The 23,953-nt window shown below is 45.8% G+C and overlaps 1 protein-coding gene across 1 annotated transcript in view; it reads left to right on the top strand.

Annotated features, from left to right (window-relative positions):
• Positions 1-23,953, top strand: part of LGALS3BP (galectin 3 binding protein) — a 79,720-nt gene that overhangs the window by 41,147 nt on the left and 14,620 nt on the right. The window contains 4 exon segments of the mRNA XM_068117277.2: positions 15,461-15,544; positions 16,058-16,250; positions 17,429-17,469; positions 17,471-17,558. Coding sequence (XP_067973378.2) covers positions 15,482-15,544; positions 16,058-16,250; positions 17,429-17,469; positions 17,471-17,558 — 385 coding nt within the window. The 5' untranslated portion in view covers positions 15,461-15,481.

The raw sequence follows: 23,953 nt of genomic DNA, 5'->3' as shown, positions 1-23,953 counted from the left end.
TTGGTGAAGTGTGAGACAGGTCTGGTGTGCGAAAAAGGAGGTGTGCGAGAAAGTCCGACTCTGGGGTGTGTGAGGAAAAAGTGCGTGCCAAGGAGTGAGGGTGCTGGCGAGAGTGAGTCGGTCATAGCGCGTGTGCGAGGGAGCACATGGAAGCGCGGTGTGGTAAGTGTTACAGAGGGTGTGACGGGAGAGTGTGCGCAAGAGTGTGCGCGAGAGAGGTGTGCAATTGGACCAGGTGTTCGGGTGCCTCAGACAGGCAGGGTTGAAGCTGAACCCGAGTAAGTGCACCTTGTTTGCCAAGGAGGTGGCCTATTTAGGCCACGTCATCGGTTGCGAGGGGGTAAAAACGGACCCAGACAAAATTAAAGCGGTAGAGGAGTGGCCCGCACCACGTACCATCAAAGAGGTGCGGGGATTTTTGGGACTCTGCTCCTACTACCGGCGCTTTGTGGCGAAATTTGCGGAGTTGGCCCGTCCCCTCCACCGGCTTACGGAGAAGGGGACGCGATTTAATTGGACACGGGAGTGCCACGAGGCCTTCCAAAAATTGAAGGGGTGTCTAACATCCGCACCACTTCTAGCTTACCCCACTAGCAACGGGGCATTTACCCTGGACACGGATGCGAGCCAGGAAGGATTGGGCGCAGTTTTGTCTCAGACACAGGAGGGCGTGGAGAGAGTGATTGGTTACTATAGTCGGGCCTTAAGTAGGCCCGAGCGAAATTATTGTGTCACTTGCAAAGAGTTATTGGCTATGCTGGCTGCCATGAACCATTTCCACCCGTACTTGTACGGGCGGAAATTTTTGGTTAGAACTGACCATTCCTCCTTGCAATGGCTCCTTCGGTTCAAGGAACCAGAGGGCCAAATTGCAAGGTGGTTGGAAAAGTTGCAGCAGTACGATTTTGATGTGGCCCATAGGGCCGGGAAGGCCCATGGTAATGCGGACGCACTCTCTCGGCGTCCTTGTCTGGGGGAAAACTGCAAATTTTGTGCGAGACACGAGGAGAGGGAACAATTGGGCGATTCGGACCCGACCCTCGTTGTCCGGGCAACCCGGGTGAGAGGGCCAATTTTGCCACTAACCGCAGATGAGGAATTCGGAACTTTGGCATGGAGCACGGCCCAGCAGGAGGATCCTGTCCTGGGGCCAGTGTTCAATTGGGTCAAATTGGGGCAAAGACCTAAGGGGGAAGAGGTCACCCCCCTCGGGGCACAGACCAAGGCGTATTGGGCTCAGTGGCAGACCCTGGAATTGAAGGATAACATCTTGTATCGCAAGTGGGTGGAGGTTCCCTCTGATAAAACTTCCTGGCTGGTGGTAGTCCCAAATAAATTTAAGACCGATATATTGCAACAGGTGCATGGTACCCGCCCCGGCGGCCATTTGGGCAGGACAAAGACGACATCGCAGGTACGCCGGAGGTTTTATTGGGTGAATATGGGGCGCGACATACAGGACTGGTGTCGGAGATGCGACGCCTGTACTGCCAAAAAGGGACCAGCACGGAGGATGAGGGCCCCCCTTCAATTACACCAGGTGGGGGCCCCCCTAGAGCGGGTGGCCATGGATATCCTAGGCCCACTACCCCGCACCCGCCTAGGTAATAAGTACATCCTCGTTGTGATGGACTACTTCACCAAGTGGCCGGAGGCCTACGCCCTCCCCAACCAAGAAGCAGGGGTGGTAGCGCAGGCCTTCGTGGAAGGATTTGTGTGCCGGCATGGGATTCCACAGGAGTTGCACACCGACCAGGGACGAAATTTTGAGAGTAAATTGCTAAAAGATGTGTGCAGTCTCCTGTCAATTCAGAAAACCAGAACAACGCCTTTAAGACCTCAATCTGACGGGATGGTGGAAAGATTCAACCGAACTTTAATCCAACAACTGGCACTGTTCACCGCCACCCGTCAGGATGACTGGGACGAACATCTCCCTTATTTGCTCATGGCCTACCGAACCAGCCAGCACGGGGCCACCGCATGCAGTCCAGCGTTGCTTATGTATGGGCGGGAGTTACGGGCTCCCGCCGACTTGCTATGCGGTCCCGTGCCAGACACAGTGGTTAACCCGCCGAGGGAGGGGTACGCACGTCACCTAGAGGAAGGCATGGAGCTAGTCCATGCCTTCGCCCGCCGCCAACTCCATCTGGCGGGGGAAAAGATGAAGCGCAGGTACGACGACCGGAGCCAGGGGAGTCAATACGCTCCGGGGATGAAGATTTGGTTCTTTAATCCCCGGAGGCGGAAGGGAAGGTGCCCAAAACTCACCTCCCCCTGGCAAGGCCCAGGAGTCGTCCTGTCGCAAATCTGTAACGTGGTCATTAAGATCAAAATGGGGCCACGAGCCCTCCCTCGGATCGTCCACGCCGACCGGATAAGGCCTTACACCGGCGAGCAGGCGCCCCCGTGGATTGCCTCGGCTTTAGATGCCGAGGCGGGACCCAGTACCTCTGAATAAGGGGGGCTTATAAGTGCCAGAGGACTGGGGGATTGATGAGCGATGGGCCCGGTGGGTAAGGGTGGCATCCCTGCCACCCTTCCCATGTGGGGCAAATGCGCTATAGTTTATGGGGTGTATGGCAGTGAAAACTAGCCCGGGTGGGTTAGGATATTGATAGGGCCCTAGAAGATGACATCAGGTGACAAGATTTAAGTAGGAGACTTGATACCTGTAGTGGGGACGCAGGTAGATTAGTGTGGATGATAATGACGTGGGAGCGCAATAGTTTAAAGGGACGACTGGGAAGCGCAAGTTTCAGAGGGGAGTAGTTAGATGAGATGATGCTGTGTGAGAACTGGACAGGTGTGTGGAGCAGTGGATGAGTAGTGAGTGTTGTGGATCAGCGCGAATGCGCTTGGGGAGAGAAGGGTGCAGGTGGCACCAGGTGTGAGAGCACAGGTGTGCAAGTACAGGTGTGTGGAGGGAGTTGGAGTAAGTGGTACGGAGTGGTGTGCATGGTGCGAAGGTGTGAATGGGGGAAGAGTGGACCCCCATCACGGATACCCGGGGCGGGTAGTGTAAGTGTTAGGTAGAGGGTATAGGTAAATTGTGGTTGGATATTGGCATTTGTGGTGCGGTTGCAGAATGGTATTGTGGATGGGTGCATTAGTGTTGTGGAAATGGCTGGGCGTGTAGCCTGTTAGTGTGTGTAGTTGGTTGGGCACTCCACCACTGTGAGGATGTCGGCCAGGTGAGGCCGCAGGTGGGCTCTGGGAGCCGTTAGTGTCAGTGGGGCCCGAGGATCCGGAGGATGGACCCGGGTAGCCCAGTGCCAGAGAGGGCACCGAGTGGGGAGAGCGCCAGAGGGCCTTCCCCAGGTAGTAAGGTTAGGGTAATGAGCAGGTAAGCTCGGAGGCAACTGCAGTGGTGGAGGTGTGCAGGTGGGTAGACCGGATAGGAGAGCTACACGTCGCAGCCCAGAAATTGTGCGAGGGCACCGAGAGATGAATCGGGGGAGTGAGACCCCAAATTGAGAGGCATCACAGTTTGGTCAATGGGAATTGGTTTTTAGAACCCATAGTGTAAGAGGGCCAATGGTTTGGCAGGAGAAAGACCCCGGGTAATGTAAAGTTGTTAAAGTCATTTAGGAAATAGTTAGGATTGATGAACCTGTCGCACCATACGCAGCCACTTACCTGTGGTGATGATGACTCCACACCTGTGTTTCTTTGTTCTGTGTGCAGGAAATGAGAATTGCTGTGTGGATTGGTGAGACGCATCACGACGTGGATGAGACATTGGGGTGATTCCATCTCTCCCTCCTTAGGAGGGATTGATGTTGAGTTGGAGATGGCAAATTTTGATGTTGAAATGGAGATGGCAAATTTTGATGAGAGTTGAAAATGGCAAATTTGATTGGTTAGGAGGGAGAGAAGACGAATTTGGTTTATGGGAGGAACGGGGAAGACAGTAGGGACGCTTGTTGATTTGTAAAGTAGATGTTTATGGGTAGTGTTGTGTTTTGTGGATACAGTAAGGGGTAAGGGAGGGGCCATGTAGGTTACCTGGTGGGGGGGGGGGGCGTACGGTAGGAACGTACCTGTCTCACCTGGTTCCCATGTGCCCCCAGTGTGCATCATCTTGTATTGCGTGCACTTTTGCGCCCTTACCACCTTACTCACTTGTCTTCTTCTTTTGTCTCCCACCTCCGAGGATCTGGCTTTGGGGCAGAGAGAGAGGAGAGAGAGGTGCTGGCTCCGCAGTTGTGGGCCTGCACTTTCGCTGCTTGCTGCCTGGATCGATACACCATATGGACCGCAATTTTGGTGGCTGCAGTTCTGCAGTTCTTTTGCGGCCAAGCACCACCCGTGGATGGACCTATGGGTCAACGTGGCACCTATGCCATACAGGTGAACCACTAATAGTTGGCCCCCTGACGGCCACAAATTAGAAATGGACGCGGTTGGCGCCTTTCTTTATTTTTGAAGGAAGCCAGAACACCAAGTGGGCTCCAAGGCAAGACCAGCGGCAGAACATCGGCCGGCTGCGACACCACCGGTGACGTTGAGCACTTTATTGGTGCACCGGATGGTGCTGACTGTATGAATAAGGGTGGTGCTTTTGGTGCTTGGAAGGGGTGCTCTGCACATTATTAAAGGCCGTAAGGCCACAGAGCACTCGTGGGTTGGTGTATCGATGCTGGCATGCGTGCTCTCTCTATGCATAACATCTGCATGTGTTCCTCCAAAAACAGGTCCTGGATCGTAGTGTAAATATCAGTGTAGTCTTGTATAAATGATGCTCCCTACCGGCTGTATGTTTAGTTTGAGAATTCTTTCCGCGATACGGTTATCCTGTGGGTGTGTTTCTGTGAGGAGAAGGGTGCAACGTCGCAGGGGGACATATTTACTCATTTGTGAACATCTGTAAAACTGTCGCACTCAGGGTAGAGTTAATAGTAGAGGGAACTACATCTGAGTGCCACACTAAAGTAGGTAAAAATTTATCGGGTCGGGACGCCCCGAGGTAGAGAAGGGTGCAATGTTGCGGATATGGGATTTGGCCTCCATCCATATCCGCTTGTAAATATTCCCCTATTTCCCCAATACTCCCCAACTATCCCCAATCCCCCATTCCCTAGTCCCATTGTCTGTAAACAACACTCTGTAGCCCTGACCTTCCCCTTTGTCCCCCATTAAATGTCGTGCCCAGGTTCACCGCATCTCACGTAGACAACTATAGGACATCTTGCTAGTTATTCTTAGTCTATGTCAGTTAAGGACTCGTTTCCATTAATTCTGACTCTTCGTTGCACCAGAATGTGATTGTATGGCACCAGTAGTGAGTTTAGGACCTCCCAATACCTCCCCACAATCTCATCTCCGCATCCTCCCATCATCTCATGAAACAACAACACCAACAACAACAAGAGCGGCGCGGGGAGTGCGCGTCCTCACTCCGGCTTGGTTAGCCGCCATTGACCATGTGCTCCGACGGGGTTACCACACAGGGGCTGACTGTCAGCTCCTCGTCAAGGGCGGAGCCCGGTAACCCCCCCGCACCCAATAAGAAGCGGTGGACCGATTCCATCTGGGGCGGAGCTAACGAGCCGAGGGCGTGTCACTCCCCGTTGGATATACGCAGCCACTTACCGGAGGTGACGTCAGATGCGCCCCCAGCTTGGAGAGAGAAGTCGCCACCTCCAAGCGCTGGATACCTCCCGCCTCTTTGGACCGGACCGGGTCGATTCTGCCCCTGAGCCAAGGTGCACCTTGAGCCATCGACTGCCTGCCCTCCCCTGCCATCAATCCCTGTGTGAGTCAGTCTTGTCCCGTTTGTCTGTGGTCTGTCGGGAATAAGATAAGACCGTGTCTAAGTGCCCACCTTTCTGTGCTGTACCTCTTGTCGGTGTAATCTAAACATTCTGCAAACCCATATTATAACCTCCTCCGGAGGTCTTGAGAACTGTACCCCTGGTGTCGTGTCATTTAACCCAGCCGTTGTGTCCTTTCCTTCATTGATCTAGCGTAGCGCGATTCGGCCAACGTTCGAGTGTAATCGGGTAACTTGTGCGAACACGGCGGCCATTCCGCTCGGCCCACCATAACATCAAAGTCGTGTCCGTAACAATATATATATATATATATATGTATGTATGTATATGTATGTATATATATATATATATATATATATATATATATATATATATGTATGTATGTATATGTATATATGTATGTATGTATATGTATATATATATATATGTATGTATGTATATGTATATATATATATGTATGTATATGTATATATATATATATGTATGTATGTATATGTATATATATATATATGTATGTATGTATATGTATATATATATGTATGTATGTATATGTATATATATATATATATATATGTATATGTATATATATATATATATATATGTATATGTATATATATGTATATGTATATATATGTATATGTATATGTATATATATATATATATATATATATATATATATATATATATATACATATTGAACGCTTCATGTGCGAGGATAGGCGGTTTCTACAGGCTGAATGGGCCATACAGAGATCTTGGTAGGACGAGATTGTTGATTGATGGCTAATGTGTTAGAAAGCTTTACCCATTACATATGCCTTTATATGCTTCATAGGACTAATGAGATGATTGCTTACGTGCTTATAGGATGTGAAGATCGATTTCAATAAAGCCTCTTATCTTGGAGCGAAGTCTTGAGTCAATTTCATTACAATTTATTGAAATCGATTCTGAGACGTTCAAGCATCATGGATAAGCTCATCAAATTGGGGCGTTTTTTCGGCGATCCGAATGCCAGCGATGCCGTCGGCCAGTGGACACATTAGCTTCATTCATTGGGACTCTATAGGGAACTCGTCCCCGATATCACAGACCCACAGAGACTGAACGTCCTTTCCTGCAACGTGTCTCACCCCGTCTACGAATACTTCTCCCACTGCACGACCTATGAGGATGCCGTGGAGACCTTGACAGCCCTTTATGTTAAACCTCGAAGCACGATTTACGCCTGGCATCTTCTCGTGACACACAGGCAGGAGCCTACGGAATCGCTGGAGCGATACGCACAGGTCTTGCGACAGCTTGGCAAGGACTGTGCCGTCATTTAACCCTCCCAAAATAGGTATTGTCGTGTCGCAGGGAATAGATAGCTGAACAGTCTTAACTCCGAGGCGGACAAGCTGGAATTTGGCGGTAGCTTTTTGGCGCGCGCGGGACGGAAACAAAGTGCTTACCTGCAGGGACGAAAGCCACAGGGTTTATTCCTCGAACCCACAAACACAGAAACGAGACAAGAAAAATCAACAATACGACAATGAAAAATGCCACAATAAGAAATTTAATGAAATAAAGGTAAGACAATAAAAATGAATGCTGAGGTTAAACTATAAATCTAACTCGAAGGACCCTCCACGTTGACTCAAATACGGACAAGGGGAAAGATAAAAGAAAAATAAATGTTCTTAGTCAGTCGACACTCAGCTCCGGCCTCAACGAGGACTTTTGGACGCTTGGTGGTCGTTGAATGGGTTCGGTCGGTAGGCGAAAGGACCGAGCGTTGATGCTTTCACAATGGCGCCGGTCAACCACGCGAGCACCCAGAGCCGCGAAGAGGCAGCAAGACGTCCTCCTCTCTCACTCCCCGCCAGAAAGCACAGCGCGGCCACAGTTCCCCCGAAGAGCACCACAGATCAACCACACCTCCTTCCACGTTTATTCCAAGTGTCACAAAGGCTCTGAAATTTGCTCCACCAGCGGCCACGGGCACAAAGCAGCCGTCCGCTGGCGCAACCAGGACAAAATTGAGAGATTCTTCTTCTCTTCCAGTCCAAGCTGCTTGCTCTGATGTCACCCCTGGCCAATCGCTGAGCTCTATCGAATGATCCCATGTCTCCACGACCAATGATGAAGCTTGGAGTGTGGCCTGTGTGTTACGATCCCTTTGAGGCGGAGTTTAGTCTCTTTGGGAATGTTCGGATTACGTCGGTGGTGGTGGGGCGGGGTTTAGCCCGATGGTGAATGTGCTGGATTTCCGTCAACAAAATGTCGGTGTTGTTGGTTAATGGAGCTGATTTTTGATGGCCAGCCATGTGAACGTAAATAAACGTTGGGGATTAATCACGGGTAAGCACACACTGGGGAAATTATCCTTAAACCCTACCTAATTAGCATGTCTTCACCCCAGAATATGTTGAAAAAAACCCCCATCATCGGTCACATGGTTTGGCAGCCATATTGGACTTGATGGAAATATTTTAAAAAATTGTTTCTCTGAAAGCGCTTATCTGATTGATACGAAGTTTACAACTATCATCTCACACCATTGCTGCATGTAGTGTGAAAATGGTGACGTCATAGGTCACGTGGTTTGGCATCCATCTTGGATATAAAAACCAACCTTAACCGAAACAACCCAAAACAAACACCACACAAAATACACCACACAAACATGTCCTGGTGAGGGTCTGCAATCTCTGACTGCTCTTTCTTGTTTTTACCCTCGCCAGAGGGAGAGGGTATTGCATATGTGTCTGTTTTTCTGTTCTGTTTGTTTGTCTGTTTGTCCGCACAGAATAAATATGATTTTCTCTGCAATCGTTGGTCTGATTGACAGGAAATTTTTACCATTGGTGCATCTCCTCCTGTAGATTTTTTAAAATGCTAATTATGACGTCATCGGCCATGTGGTACGGGCGCCATCTTGGAAAAAGCGAAAAACTTTTCACCTCTATATCTCCGAAAGCGCTGAATAGAAAACATTTAGACATGGCTCATTGTAAAGAACTCTCCATGGGGAATAACACATGTTAATGAGATGTCATAGGTTCCTCCATTATGGTCATAATTTGACAAGTACAAAACTTCATCCGATCAAGATGAAATTTCTTGAGCGTCATCTATTAGACTGGTGGAAAAATGTTCAAATTCCACTTCAGGGGGTACGGAATGTTAGGAGCAGGCATCCATGTCAGCTAGTTAATATGACCCATACTGAACATATTTCAGGTGGATGCCCATTGATTTGGGCCTTTTAAATTTTTTTATACCAAAAACAAAATGGCCGGACAAATAGAAAATGTATAACTTAGAAAATGTCTGATAACTTCAGTTGTACTGAAGCTGTGGTTCTGAAATTTGACATATATCATCGCAGCAATACCAGTAAAGTGTCCAAGAAGTATTAGGCCATTCCATAACGAATTGATAAAGTTATATACAGATCAGTCACAAAAATGTACAAAAAATCTCAAAGCTGAACTCTGTTAATTTTCAAATCACGCGACTTATCTTGACTTTTACTGTGGGTATGTTTGTGTAGTTTGGTATATTTTACTCCAGTGATACCAGTAAGATGTCCTGTAAATATCATGCCAAACTATACATATTTGATAAAGTTATGTGCATATTTATATACAATAGTCAGATTTGACTATTAAGAAAAATATGTTAACCTCTACCAAAAATATGGTTCTGAAATGTTGCATTTGTATCTCATTGATACCTATGAATTGTTCTAAATATATGAATTGTCCTAAATATATTGTTGCAAAGATATTATGTTTTAATCACATGTTAAAATCATTTATTATATAATAAATTATTTTAGCATAATGTGATTTTAGCATATGTGTTTAAAACATAATTTCACCAAATCATTAGGCGTTAAACCTCTCACAAACTTGAAACTCATTATGGAAAGATTCACGTATTTTCTGTTCGTATCCACCATGTTGGGCGCGGCCGGAAGTGCCTCGTTATCAGGTCAGCTTCACTTCCGGTGTTTCCGCTTCCGTTCAGCGTCAGTGTTGCCTGATGTTCAGACCGATGACCGATGTTTGAGATGAACTTCAGCTTTTCACCAGCTATACAGGTGCAGCATTGATCTTTTTTGGCTTGAACACGGACATCTTTGCGACGGGAAAACGCTGATTGAAAAGTTTGATACCTACAGCCCGCAGTCCGGCTATCGTGAAGTCGGGCTGCACAAATTTCAATTTTTTATAGGATTCGACATTACGGCAGTAATGGGACGGCACGGTCGGGACGCCACGTAAAAATGCCGGCAGAAACTGGCTATCATATTATGCAATTTCTGATGTTTGCAGGATGTGGTGAACTGAGTTGAGCTTCAACATGGAATCCAAGGTAAAATGCCAGAGCCAAAAGCGGAGTTCTGACACAAGTACTGACTGGACCCTCTGCATCTTCTGTCAAAACAGAGACCCAAAGAAACCAACGAGAAACCTCGGAGACGCCGGAATTCAAAGAGTCCGTGAAGCCGCTGCAGAGCGCAAGAAGTACAATGACTCTGAGAACTGGCACACTGTTGAAAGAATTCAAAACATTGACTTTAAGGAAATCACAAAACAGACTGAATTCCTGAATCACAAAGACTGCTATTCGACGTTTACAAGTTCGTTCAAAATAACTCGACTCAGGAAAAAATATGAAAGCACTCTTGCCACCTCAAGCAGTGCACCTGAGACAAGTTCACCACCGAGACCATCTCTACGCAGTAAACTGTCCATTATGGACACTGATTTGTGCTTTTTCTGCCAAGAGAAAAGTTGCAAACAAACGTATTTGGTCGCTACCTTTGATGTTTCTGACAAAATTCTCCAAGGAGCTCAAACAGACCCTGTGTTGCGGTGTCGCCTGGCAGGAGTAAGTGATCTCGTGGCTGCTGATGCCAGGTATCATCTTAAGTGTTATGTACAGTTCAATAGAAAAGCATCGAAATCTAGTACAAGCACAACTCAAACGTCCAGAGATATCTGCTTTGAGAAAGTCGCATCTGAAGTATCGACTGGACTGGCCCGAGGTGAAATCTATACGCTTCTAGACGTTTGGGAAAGGTACAGGTCTTTGCTCAGCGAATTCGGCATTGACGCTGGACCATACCGGGACAATAAATCCCGCCTCAAAGAGAAACTACACCGACTTCTTCCAGGACAGATCAACTTTGTACCTCAACTCGATCCACATCAACCACAATTGTTGTTTTCCACACTGTCATCTAAGATCGCTGTTCAGACACAGAAAAGGCGTTCGGATGAAATGGAGACAAAGAGAAATATGGATGATCTTAGGCCAACCCAGTTCTCGCGCTCAGAGACAGAAGAGTTGTTGACCTTGCATCACTGCGCGTTACGCATTAGAGGTGACATCAGTTCTCGTCCAGGCCTAAATAATTGCACGTCAGTTAGTAAGGAGAGTGCCGAAAAGATTGTACCGGAGAGCTTGTTTCTATTCCTCAGTATTTTGCTGTCTGGGGAAGTGGACGGACAGGCTGACGATAAATTTGTGAAGCGAACTGCTTTGAGCATAAGTCAAGACCTAGTCTACGCAGTGTCGAAGCACAAAACGCTCGCACCAAAACACGTTGGACTTGGCCTAGCAATTCATCAGGCAACACGTTCAAAATCGTTGATTGAACTCATCCATCACGCAGGACACTGTCCCAGCTATGACCAGATACGTAGACTGGACACAACTCTTGGAGTTCAAAATCTGCAACACTTCGCAGATTGCAACAATACTCCTGTCCCTTCAAATATATCATCCAACGAGTTTTGCCAATACGCTGCTGATAACATCGACATTATCGAAGAAACGTTAGATGGTATGGGGACGTTTCATGCGACACAGATGGTAGTTTACCAGAGAGGGACCCCTCAACATCAGCAACAGGAAGTACTTCCTCTTGGAAAGTCAAGGTCCTTGAAGGTCCCTCCCGAACTTCATCGTTTGGAGAAAGTCACTCGCCAATCTTCTCGAGAAAATCCTAAATTCACAGCCACCTTGAATGAGACGATGTTTACCCCAGATGATCAGGTGTCTGACGAAGCTTCTGCCCGAGATATGGCCTGGATTCTCTCTCGCATCTATGGCTCTAACAGTGACGATGTGCCAGCGTGGACCGGGTTCAACCAAGTTACAACACAAGACAAACACGAGCTCTGCACAATCGGGTATTTGCCGCTCCTCAACGCCCCGGCCCACGAGAACGACACGCTGTGGACAGTTATGATGCGATGCCTGAGGATTTCCAACATTATAAATCCTGGCCAGTCCACAGTCATTACTCTGGACCAGCAGCTGTACTGCAAGGCCAAGGAAATACAGTGGGCAAACAGTAATGAATGCAAAACGATATTCTTGCGACTTGGGGGGTTCCACATTGTCAAGAATTTCATGTGTGTGATTGGAAATCATTTTGCAGACTCTGGTCTTACGGAGGTGTGGGCGGAGAGTTCCGTTTTTGGAGAGAATACAGCTCAAAATAACATGCAGGCCAAATCGTACAACCGGGCTATTCGTGCACACAAGCTAACATTTGAAGCTGTTTGGAAAACACTCTGGCCGACATTCATCGTATGGGCTAAAGATCACCAAGTAGAAGAAGTTGAGCTCCAAACATTATCAGTCCACGTCGTAGAAGCTTTGGAAGCACACAATGAGCGAGATGTGACCAGCAACAAAGTCAAAGCACTGAAAGACGCAGTTCAGCACTCCAGAATAACAAGACTGTTGGACGACTTCCAAGAGACACAACCACCCACTACCAGATTTTGGGTGACGTACATCAAAATGATCTCCATCTTGTTGCTGTTCCTGCGTGCAGAGAGAACTGGAAATTGGAACCTACATAAATCGTCCTTTGCTGCAATGTTACCCTGGTTTGCTCAGTATGACCACGCAAACTACACTCGCTGGGGGGCAGTTTATCTTGCTGACATTATGATCCTTGAAACAAGCCACCCTGATGTTCACCAGGAGTTCATGAATGGAAATTTTGTGGTCAAGACAACCAATAACACATTCAATCAGCTATCGACGGATCAAGCCTTAGAGCACGTCAACAAAGTCGGCAAAGTTGCCGGTGGTCTTGTAGGAATAACGAGATCAGAAGGAGCAAGAGATCAATGGTGCCTCACATTCAACGAACGGAGCAGAATAGTAGACGACACAAGCGCCATGTTGGACATGCATGCTACAGATGAAGACTACAACCCTTCTTATGTAAAAGAAGCCGGACCCTCAAGACTAAAGCGGGACAAGGAAGATGTTCAGAAGATTGTCGACCAACTGAAGAAATTCGGCATTTTTCAACACCAAAATCTAGCTGTCGTTAGCCTGGCCACTCGAGATGTAGCTTCTCCTCAAATAACGGAATGTCTTCTGACAGCACATGCACAAGGGCAAGACAAATTGAAAGAATTTGTGGGCTTACGTCTCATCACGAAAAAAGTGGGATTCCATGACAAGCTCAGACAGTCGAAAAGCCTGACGCTGAAAAGCATGTATCAGGTCCAGAACAAAAATTCGACTCTGAAACAAAAACTCGTCAAAGCAGACCGTAACCTCTTTCAACGCTTGCTTGTTTCAAAAGAAGCTGGACGCGAGGTGGACCTGAAGGAAATCCTCAGCCATGAACTTTCGCCGGTTCCTCTATCACTTGCAGACACATCCGGAGCAATGCGATCCACAAACAAAGCAGCTCTCGGAAATATCCTTCAGACAAGAACAACTGTAGAGAAAGAGCCGCCGACAGCAAATCTGAAAACGTGTGTAATCATCGATGGCCAGGCACTTGTTCAAGCAATCGCCAAACCTGCAAATGCCCACAATTTTGGACAACTCGCAGACCGGTTCGTAGCCTCTGTCTTCAGTCACTTCAGTGACACTTGCTCCAGAGTTGACGTTGTGTTTGATAGGTATGAAGCACATACCATCAAGGACACCACTCGGATTTTACGGACCGGGAAAACCCGGCCAATACGTCGCAAAGTGGACAACAGGGATGTGCCATTACCCGTCAACTGGAGGCAATTTATTGACCTCCCAGAAAACAAGCAAGACCTGGAACACTTTTTGAGCATGGAGCTCATTCGTCAAGCAAGGTCGACTCAACCGAATCGTGAAGTCGTGACATCTGGCGGATTCCATGACCGAACGGCGGTTGAGTCATCCCGTGGAACGGACGTCAACTCCCTCAAATCAAACCACGATGAAGCTGATACCAGAATATTGTTACACGCCAAGTCTGTGACAGATCTTGGGTTTGAGCGTCTGATCATTTGTTCCAGGGACACAGACGTCCTTGTTCTCCTCGTTCACTTTGCCAGTGACTTATCTGGAGAGCTTTGGTTGCAAACGGGAACAGCGAAGCAACGGAGCTTTGTTGCTGTGCACGCTGTAGACCTTGATCCAGCTCCCCGCCACAATCTTCCAGCATTCCATGCCCTCTCGGGCTGCGACACAGTCAGTCAATTTTGTGGCATTGGCAAAACAATAGCATGGAAAACGTTCATCAAGAACTGTCCCTTATTGGACGGGCTCAGACGCGGCACACTTACTGAAAGAACACTGACAGATGTAGAGAGCTTCATCTGCAGACTGTATTCAAACAATGATAACAACACAAACATCAATGACGTGCATTTCAAAATGTTCCTCAAAGGTCACAAAGAACCAGAGAAGTTGCCACCAACCCGATCTTCTCTGAAGCTGCATATCAAGCGAGCACACCATCAGTGTACAATTTGGCTCTCTTCACTGATCGCACAACCAGATATATCTTCCCCGGTGGGAAATGGATGGAACAAGGACGGTACAACTGGAAATATACTTCCTCATTTGATGAGTGATAAACCATTTCCAGAGGTTTACCTCAAGCTTACACAATGCCAGTGTAAGAATTGCGAATCTCACAGATGCAGTTGTCGTCTTAAGGAGCTAAGATGTACCGCTGGTTGTGGTTGCGCTGACGGAATGTGTCGGAATCCTTTGAACAGTGCCCAAGATGACTCGGACTACACCACCGAAGACTGATGTTAATATTATCCCAACACAGTTTTTTTTTGAAATCAAACGAACTTCATCAAAGTATGTCCGTACATTTGTACAAGCTCAATATAATGCATCAAAATGTAATTTTCTTAGATTTTCAGAGCATTTTTTCATGTTTGTCTCTCCATAGGGAAAGAAATAGATAAATTATCACTTAGATCGTTTGAGGAAGATGTGTGTGTTATTATAATATGTCCAAATACAGCAAATTTCATTGTTATCCTGTATAAATACAAAGTTGTGTAATTTTATTACAATCCGGAGTTTTCGGAGTTTTCGATAATGGCGGCCACTTTGTTTTGGCTGTATAATATTTAAAAAGGCCAAATTTGATGGGCATCCACTTGAAATATGTTCACTATGAACCACTTTAACAGTCTGACATGGATGCCAGCTCCTAACATTCCGTACTCCCTAAAGTGATTTCTAGGCCCCTTTTCAGATTTTGCCTCTAGTCTATATGGATAAATTGGTGGAGAAAAAATAAAAATGATGATTTAATCGGTCACCTGGTTCGGCCGCCATATTTGTTTTAACACAAAAGCCTTAAAAACAACCAAAGCACGTCCTGGCGAGGGTCTGCAATCTCTGATTGCTCTTTCTTGTTTCAGATTGCATTCAAGAGCAACATTATGGGACCTCTTTTTCTGAGCATCGTGGTCATGTGCATGGCAGGAAGTGGACAAGCAGAATTGGTAAGCAATATACAAATTGACTAACATAATTAAAATAACAACTTGGAACAAATTCTCCCAAACTTCTTCCCCTTCTCACCCGACACTCCTTCTCTCTGCTACTGTCTCTTCACTCTTCGCCAATGACACCATGGGGTCTTTAACATACACTAAACCGAATCCGGCTGACCAACAGACGTCCATTCGAGGGACGGCACACACATAGTGGTGACTGTGGTTGTTTCGTCGAACAGTCCTGTGTTCTTTCTCGTATACTGTGTTCGTCTGTGTGTCCATGTGTTTGAGATGTGCAGAGCAGCTCTACTCCACTACCAGCCTCAGATCTTGTAAAAAACAAAAAATGGAAAAAAACAAAAACAGAGTGACTCATCACTATTATTTTCTTGTTGGCACCTTCTAGAAGGAGTCACTTGTTGCCCTGTGGCTGTAGTAGCTGATAAAGAACAATAATAATAATAATAATAACAATAAAGTAGCGCCTAACCCAAAGTGATCCATTTTCTGTGTCCACAGTTGATAAGAGATGGGATGGTGCGTTTGCGGGACGGATGGTCCAGTGTGGAGGGAAGAGTTGAAGTGTACGTGGAAGGTCGATGGGGCACTGTTTGCAGTGTTGGATGGGACATGGCGGATGCCAATGTTGTCTGTCGCTCCCTTGGCTTTCACAACGCCACTGAGGCGCTCTCAGGGGCTGAATTTGGGAAAGGTGTTGTGTCCATCTTTGTTTATATTATGTAGTTTGAATTTTTCATTCGTTATCATTACCTCCGCCACCAAAGGTGGATGGAGGTTGTGTTTTCACCACTGTCTGTCTGTTTTTGATTTAGATATCTCAAAAAGTTGTCGAGGGATTCGGACGAAATTTGGTAGAGAGGTAGCGTGTGTGACAAGGACGAAACGGTTAGATTTTGGTGAAGATCCGGATCCAGATCCGGCTACTAGAATTTTAAAAGTGATTCTTCACCGTTGGGAGACAGGGACAAAAACTATACATAGCAGGATATTTCAAAAAGTTGTGGACAGATTTGAACGAAACTCGGTGGACCGGTTGTGATTGTGACAAGGACACATCGATTCGATTTTGGTGAAGATCGGAATATGGATTCGATATGATAATTATTTAATTTTTAAGTGATTCTTCACCATTGGGAGATCGGGCTAAAAGCAACATATAGCAGGACATCTCAAAAGGTTATGGACGGATTTGAACGAAACTTGGTGGACAGGTTGTGATTGTGACAAGGACACATCGATTCAATTTTGATGAAGAACCGGACACGGTTCTGGCCAGTTGAAATTTTTATGTGATTCTTCACCATTTGGAGATAGGGCCAAAAACGATATATAGCAGGATATCTCAAAAACTAGTGGACGGATTTGGACGAAACCTGGTGGAGAGGTTGTGTGTGTGACAAGGAAGAATCGATTCCATTTTGGTTAAGATCTGAATATGGATTCGGCTACAAGAATTGTTTAATTTTTAAGTGATTCTTCACCATTGAGAGATCGGGTGAAAAGCGATATATAACATGATATTAAAAAAGTTATGGACAAGTTATGAATAAACTTGGTGGATGAGTTGGGTAGGTGACGAGAATAAGCTGATTTGATTTTGGTTCAGATCCGAATCCAGATCTGGTGTATCAGTGGGATAGAAAACGTAAACTGTTCACCAGGTGGAGGTATGCTCTCTACTGAGTGCTGTTCTAGTTTTCTTGTGTCTTAGTAAGTTAATCAGAAGTCATTGATGTCTTCTGTAATGTAGACGCGCTGGTCCATGCTCATGTAAAAGTAAACAGTCCTTTATCTTAGCATGCACTTGTGAGTTGACCAAACTGAATCACCATCTTCACCTCTCGAATCCTTCCCCTGCGTTTGCACCAGGTTCTGGACCTATACACTTGGACAATGTAAACTGTAAAGGCAACGAAGGTGTCCATTCTGGACTGCCAAGTAAACCCCATCAGAAAAACCGACTGCAAGCATTGGCAAGATGCCGGCGTCCGATGCCAAGGTGTGTCTGACTTCATCAGGACCTTGTGTGGGAAAAGGGTTTGTCTTGATATGCAGGTGGAAAAACGTTTTCATTGTTTTCGTTTTTTAACAACGTGTTTGAGTGCAATAGTCAGCAAACAAACATATATATATATATATATTATTTATATATATATATATATATAATATATATATATATTATTTATATATATTATATATATATATAATATATATATAATTTATATATATATATATATATATATATATATATATATACATTATTTATATATATATATATATATATATATATATATATATTATATATATATATATATACTATATATATATATATATATATAATGGTATCTGTAATCTGGTTCTCCAACCTAATGAGCGGACAACATGACGTCATCGCCATGCACGTCCGCCTTGCCTGCAAGGTTCCAGAGGAACCATCTAGCAGTGCGTCATTACGGATTATAAATACAGATACTGTCACAAAGTCAGAAAGGGTCACAGAGTTACAAGTGTATGGAAAGCCTCACTGCGTTGCCCTGATGAAGCCCCAACAAGGGCGAAACAGGTCGGTAACTGTGAGTTTTGCATGCACTTGTGACAGTATCTGTATTTATAATCCGTAATGACGCACTGCTAGATGGTTCCTCTGGAACCTTGCAGGCAAGGCGGACGTGCATGGCGATGACGTCATGTTGTCCGCTCATTTATGTTGGAGAACCAGATTACAGATACCATTATTAGTAACTCCCAACCGCAACCAGGTCGACTCCATATGATGAGTGGATACCAGAGATAACGTCACCGCGTGGCAGGCGGTGCGTATCGCTCCCAGCAAGGTGCAGCAGCAGCTGTATGGGACACCTTGCTGGCGGTTCTCCACTGATGATATGAAGGTCGCATAGTGACTGATATATATATATATATATATATATATATATATATATATATATATATATATATAGATATAGATATAGATATATATATATATATATAGATAGATATATATATATATATATATAGATAGATATATATATATATATATAGATATATATATATATATATATATATATATATATATATATATATTATATATATATATATATATATATATATAGATATATAGATTATATATATATATATGTGGGGAACCACTTCTTGATCGTAACAGAAGTTCACCAACAGATTGAGATTGAGAATGACGAACTTTATTAAATACCAATTAATACAGATCTGGAGGAAAAGGCAGACGTCTACAGCACGAACCACCCGTCAAGCCAAGTCTGCCTTCCTGGGGATACATTGATTCACAGTCCATTTATATAGGGACACGCTTTATCAGAAAATCTCCGAGAGAACAAAGAAAACTGGCGAAAGTTCCTCCCACCGTCATCCCCAGTGCGCCGAGCCCCCACCGTCATCCGTCCTTTCATCTTGGGGGAGTGAAGCACGCACCGTCAGGATCCGGACCAGATGTGGTTTCAAGGCTCCGAGGTGACAGAAAATATAACTCACCGAAGGGGGATTGCATTCTCGGTCCCGATAAGACCATAAAGTAAATGAGGTCGTTCTGATGAGTTCCAGGTGTTTAAATGTACCTTCAGTTCACATTTCTCTTTTAAACCTAAATTCAAAGCATATTTATTGTAACTCAAGCGTCACTGTGATTATACGAAATATAGTTAATGTTTTGGCAGTTTATCAAAGGTTTTATGTCTACGATTCAAGCATCCTACGTAAAGTTACACATTCCACGCGCATATTATCCATTTTCCTGCCCGCGGCTTGAGGCGCCGTCTGCGGAGAAGGGAGAAGGTTTATGACTTAGGCTTATCTAGCCTTCAAGGGGCACACGTATACAACGAGGCCATTCGTTCAGCACGGATGAAGCGAGTATTTTCTCATTTTAAACTAAAGCGAAGCGGCAACCTTTTATTAACTTTATGAAATAGCATTTTTAAACAGCATTTATAACATAACATATTAGTCAAACGACATCCATAACAAGGCATTAAGCAGTAACAAATCTGCGACCTGACATCCCTTCCTCTTGTCTCGTCGAGACAAAGTATCTCAAGAGACAACGTGCCGCATCGGGCTTTATTGAAAGACAATCGTGTAATGCGGGTATCTCCCAAGGGCATACCGTGCGCCCATAGCGCCTCGCCCGTGCATTTGGGGAACGTGTCGTGTGGTGCGTGCTTGGAACCTGAGGGCTCAGAACATGAAAGTCCATTAACGTTTCGGATCCACAACGAAGGCGTCTGGTCCAGATGAGGTTCTGCCCCGCCAGAGGGCCAACAACCTCCCCTGCGGAACTTGCTCCCCCCACCCTTTGCAGACGCGGTCCTTGCAGATCTTCGAAGTTAATCAACGATCATGCCCATGAGATCTCTCACGTGCTGCTGTTCTGGGGAATACATAATGTCGTCAGTATCTTGTGTCTCATTTTCCTGGTCAGGGTACAGAGCGTAAAAATCCGATTCACTTGAAGCATTTGAACTTAAAACCTTTGAAGCAAAGAGAGGGACTTCCTTTATGTCAAAGTCTCCCATGGACGCCTGGTCGGCTTGCGGGTCTAGGATATCCACGTCGGGTCCCTCGACTGCCAGACCCAGCGTCGCAATCAGATCCATAGTTGGGTCGGAAGGGGGTGTACAGCTGTCAGCTTGTATTACATAAGAGGCGTTAGCCAGTACACGCAAGGGGTTTACAGCACAAGTATCACAGTCATCACAAACATCAATACAGGCAGCAGCCAGTTCCCACATGGGATTTTCAACACAAGTATCACAGTCATCACAAAAATCAACACAATTTTCTGGAGCGCCGGTCACATCTGCCTTGTTGAAGGACCCATTCAGGTCGACGGCCTCTGTGGTCAGAACCATAGTCGTTGTCGGTGGCTTCTTCACTTTCCATCCTGTAAAATACTTTCTCATACAGAGGAGGACTAAAGATTTCATTAGTGCCCCCCAAATTACTACCCCGATTATCACGGCCAGTGCGGTCAATAACCACTTCACTATGGTGCCCGTCCATCCCCGGAACCAGTCAGTGAGCCAGCTAAATTTATAAGAGTTCTCGCGCGCGATCCGATCGATCGTCAGGGCGTGGCTAGTTTCCCTTAGTCTCACTATTGCGGCTGACACTCCTTCGGCTGGATCAGGTATGTAAGTGCAACATTTTCCCTCTATTATTCCGCATACCCCTCCTTTCTCTGCCAGGAGCATGTCCAAAGCCACCCGATTCTGCATCACCATTGTACGCATGTGAATTACCGTGTCCAATAGTATGTCATGAGCCGTAGCGGTGTCGTTTGCCACCTTTTCTAGGGCCAAAGCCAATTTATCTATCCGGAAGCTGTTCATGGCTGTGCCCGCACCTGGGAAGAAGAAGCCTAACACCTTTTCCCATAGGCTCCCGTGTAGTTTAGTGGTTCCATCTTCGTTCATGACTGACCTCTTATGTCGCCTGTCCAAGGACTTTGGGTCTAGCTCATCCAGTATCTCAACGTCAGGAAGGACTGAACCCAGATAACATGTGCCCCCCCAATTATTTGGTAAATAGGGGTAAGCCTTGTCGCCGCATATAAACATTGTCCCATGGGGTGGGACCAGGTGGGTGGATAAGCACTGGAGTCCCTTTATCACCCCATTAATCCTACTAACCCCCCTAGAGAATGTTACAGCCGTTATGTTGTGGTTGTGTTTATCTTGCAGTACTATTCGTAATGTAATCCCCGAGCTCCCTTGTCCCAGCTTCCCGGGGAGAGTGTAGGCGCATTCTGATTCTCCCATACGCAAGTGGCCGGAACCCTGGAGGCAGACCGTCCCTTTCTGTGGTTTGACCCAGACGGGGGCAGGCCTCTCGGCCACATGGGCAATCATTGACGGGCGATAATTAAATTGTCGATTGCAACTCTTGCCGTTGCCAACCCCTTCTCTTTCCAGCGTGGTGACTAAACATGGGGAATCGATAGGTTGTGAGCAGAGGTCGTTGAGGGACAAAGGTAGCACTATCATGTGTATTCCTGTGGTGCCTGCTTGGGGAAAGTGCATGCACGACCAGCAGTGTGTCCTATTTTGAATTGTTGCCACCTCCCTTGCCACTTTCCAATATGTGTTTTCACCCTTCTTTGGGGCCTTATCCTGGGGTTGCGGCGTGAGTATGTATTCGCTGCATCGTATGTATTTCTTTTCACCACCGGCCGCGCCAGGGGTCCAGACGCTGCACCGGACCTGCATAGTCATGCCTTTCTCTAGGCGTGTGCGTGTTTGTAGCTTAAAATCAGGGGTTCCCCATTTGTATCCTGGTTGGGCCAAGGTCTTAATGCTAGCTTGCCCGTCTTCCCGGAACTCTCGTTGCTTTCGTAGTACAATGCCAACCCGTCCAGGCCCTGCCGACAGTGCTAGCCATCTTACGGTTACCCAATTTGTGTACAGGGTTTTCTGTTCGAAACATGGTAGTGATACTCTTTGTCCCCATGTTACGGTGAGGTGTCGGGTTCCGTTTTCGCATCTATTGGGATCGGAGCTTCCCCTAGCTGCTGTCGCTATCAATAGTATCGTACCTATGATTAGGCCCATCCTTACTGTGGTTGCTGTGGTGTAGTGTCTGGTGCTTGTATGGCCAACTTACAGTGCGTGGCGTGGATCCACGAGGTCTTGCCCTCGCAAAAGACAGCCGTTGGTGTAGTCAGCAATACCTGGACTGGTCCCTTCCACCTTGGTTCCAAGGCGTTCTTGCGGGTGAAGTGCTCCACGAACACCTGGTCTTTTTCCTCTGGTGGAACACCTGGTCAATTTCCTAATCCACTTTTTCCAAGTGGATCCAATTTTATCCAATATTCGAATTTAAATTCAATCCAATTTTCTCTAATCCTTCTCTCAGCATCCCATTTGCCTGTTTCCTACATTAATAATAAATAAAAATAAAAATTAAACGAAAATAATTTCAGCTAGAGTTTCAACTAGAATTACCACAAACAAACCACCATTAACCTTCATTAACACAAACAAACCACCATTAACCTCCATGACCCATTAACCTTCATTAACACAAACAAACCTCCATGAACCTCCCCCTATTATTTATTTATTTTCGCGAATAAACAAATAATAGAAATAACCTGGTCTAATTCCAATTCCAATTCTGGTCAGTTCTGGTGTCTGGTCACACACAATGTTTTTCTCACCCACTGTGATTCGCTCAAAATAGATTCTCACTGTTGTTATGTCTGAAATTCGTCTCATGAAAACCCATTCAAGAGTCCGGTGTAACAGACAGACAAACACATAGACACGCTGAAGACCCCAGGGTACCCATCAAACTAGCTTGTCCGTAGATTCACAAAACAAAATTTGTAACTTACTCAATTTTTTTCTTTTCAATTGTCATCCCAATTGTCATTCCCTGTGCAAATTAAAACACTCTGGACTATGTCAACAACTGAACTTCCAAGACAACGACGATAACACACACCACCTGTCATTCACAGTAGATAACTGCATCTCCTTTCTCTCATTCATCCAAAGCAAAATTGATGACATCTACAACGGCTCAATCACCACAACCCACTCTATCCTGACAAACTGCATCACTGAAATAAAATCCTAGCTTCAGATCAACAACAACCAACAACGACCTCAACCACCCATAACTCTGCCCTCAACATTGATGGTTTCCCAGTATCCACCTTCCCTCACATCCGGAATCTTGGCATCCTCATTGACCAAACCCTCTCCTTTGATAAATACACTAAACAGATCATAAAGACAGCCTGCTTTCACCTTAAAAACATCGCCCGTCTCCGTCCATCCCTCTCCTCCACGGCTGCAGAAACCCTCATCCACGCTTTCATCACCTCCTTCCATCTCCACCGCCTCTTACACTTAAACAGATCACAATTACTCACTCATACACTGTTGCATCATCGAAGCTGACTACTCCCTTCTGAGACCTGCGCTTTCCGATGTTTGATCCACTAATCTGCCACGTCCTCTACTACAGGTAACTCTTCCTCAGCGAGCTTACACTGCCATATTTCCATTACCTATAGCTTATTTATGCTATATTTCACACCTTATGTATCTAGATTTACTTCCAACTTTGATCTCGTTTGGTCCAGTCAAAAGTAGACTTTTATCAACGCATTCACCATGCCGGATGACATCATGAAATCCCAGTAGGTTGTTCTTCAATCCCAACCATCATGTGATTGTCGACGTCTCCATTTATTTCGTTCCTCATGGGTTTGGTGTTTTATGGCCTTTACCTCCTACCCAATCGCACTGCACATCATCCCCCGTCCTTGATGGATATATCTGCTAGTAGTCAGCATTTACAATTCTACATCCAGATGAGCACAGCATCCCATTTTTGCATCCAAAAACATCC

Source organism: Myxine glutinosa, chromosome 5 (assembly GCF_964187855.1).
Source record: "Myxine glutinosa chromosome 5, kmMyxGlut1.1, whole genome shotgun sequence".
Taxonomy (NCBI): domain Eukaryota; kingdom Metazoa; phylum Chordata; class Myxini; order Myxiniformes; family Myxinidae; genus Myxine; species Myxine glutinosa.
The sequence above is the reverse complement of the archived record's forward strand: the minus strand, read 5'-3'. Positions and strand labels throughout refer to the sequence as shown.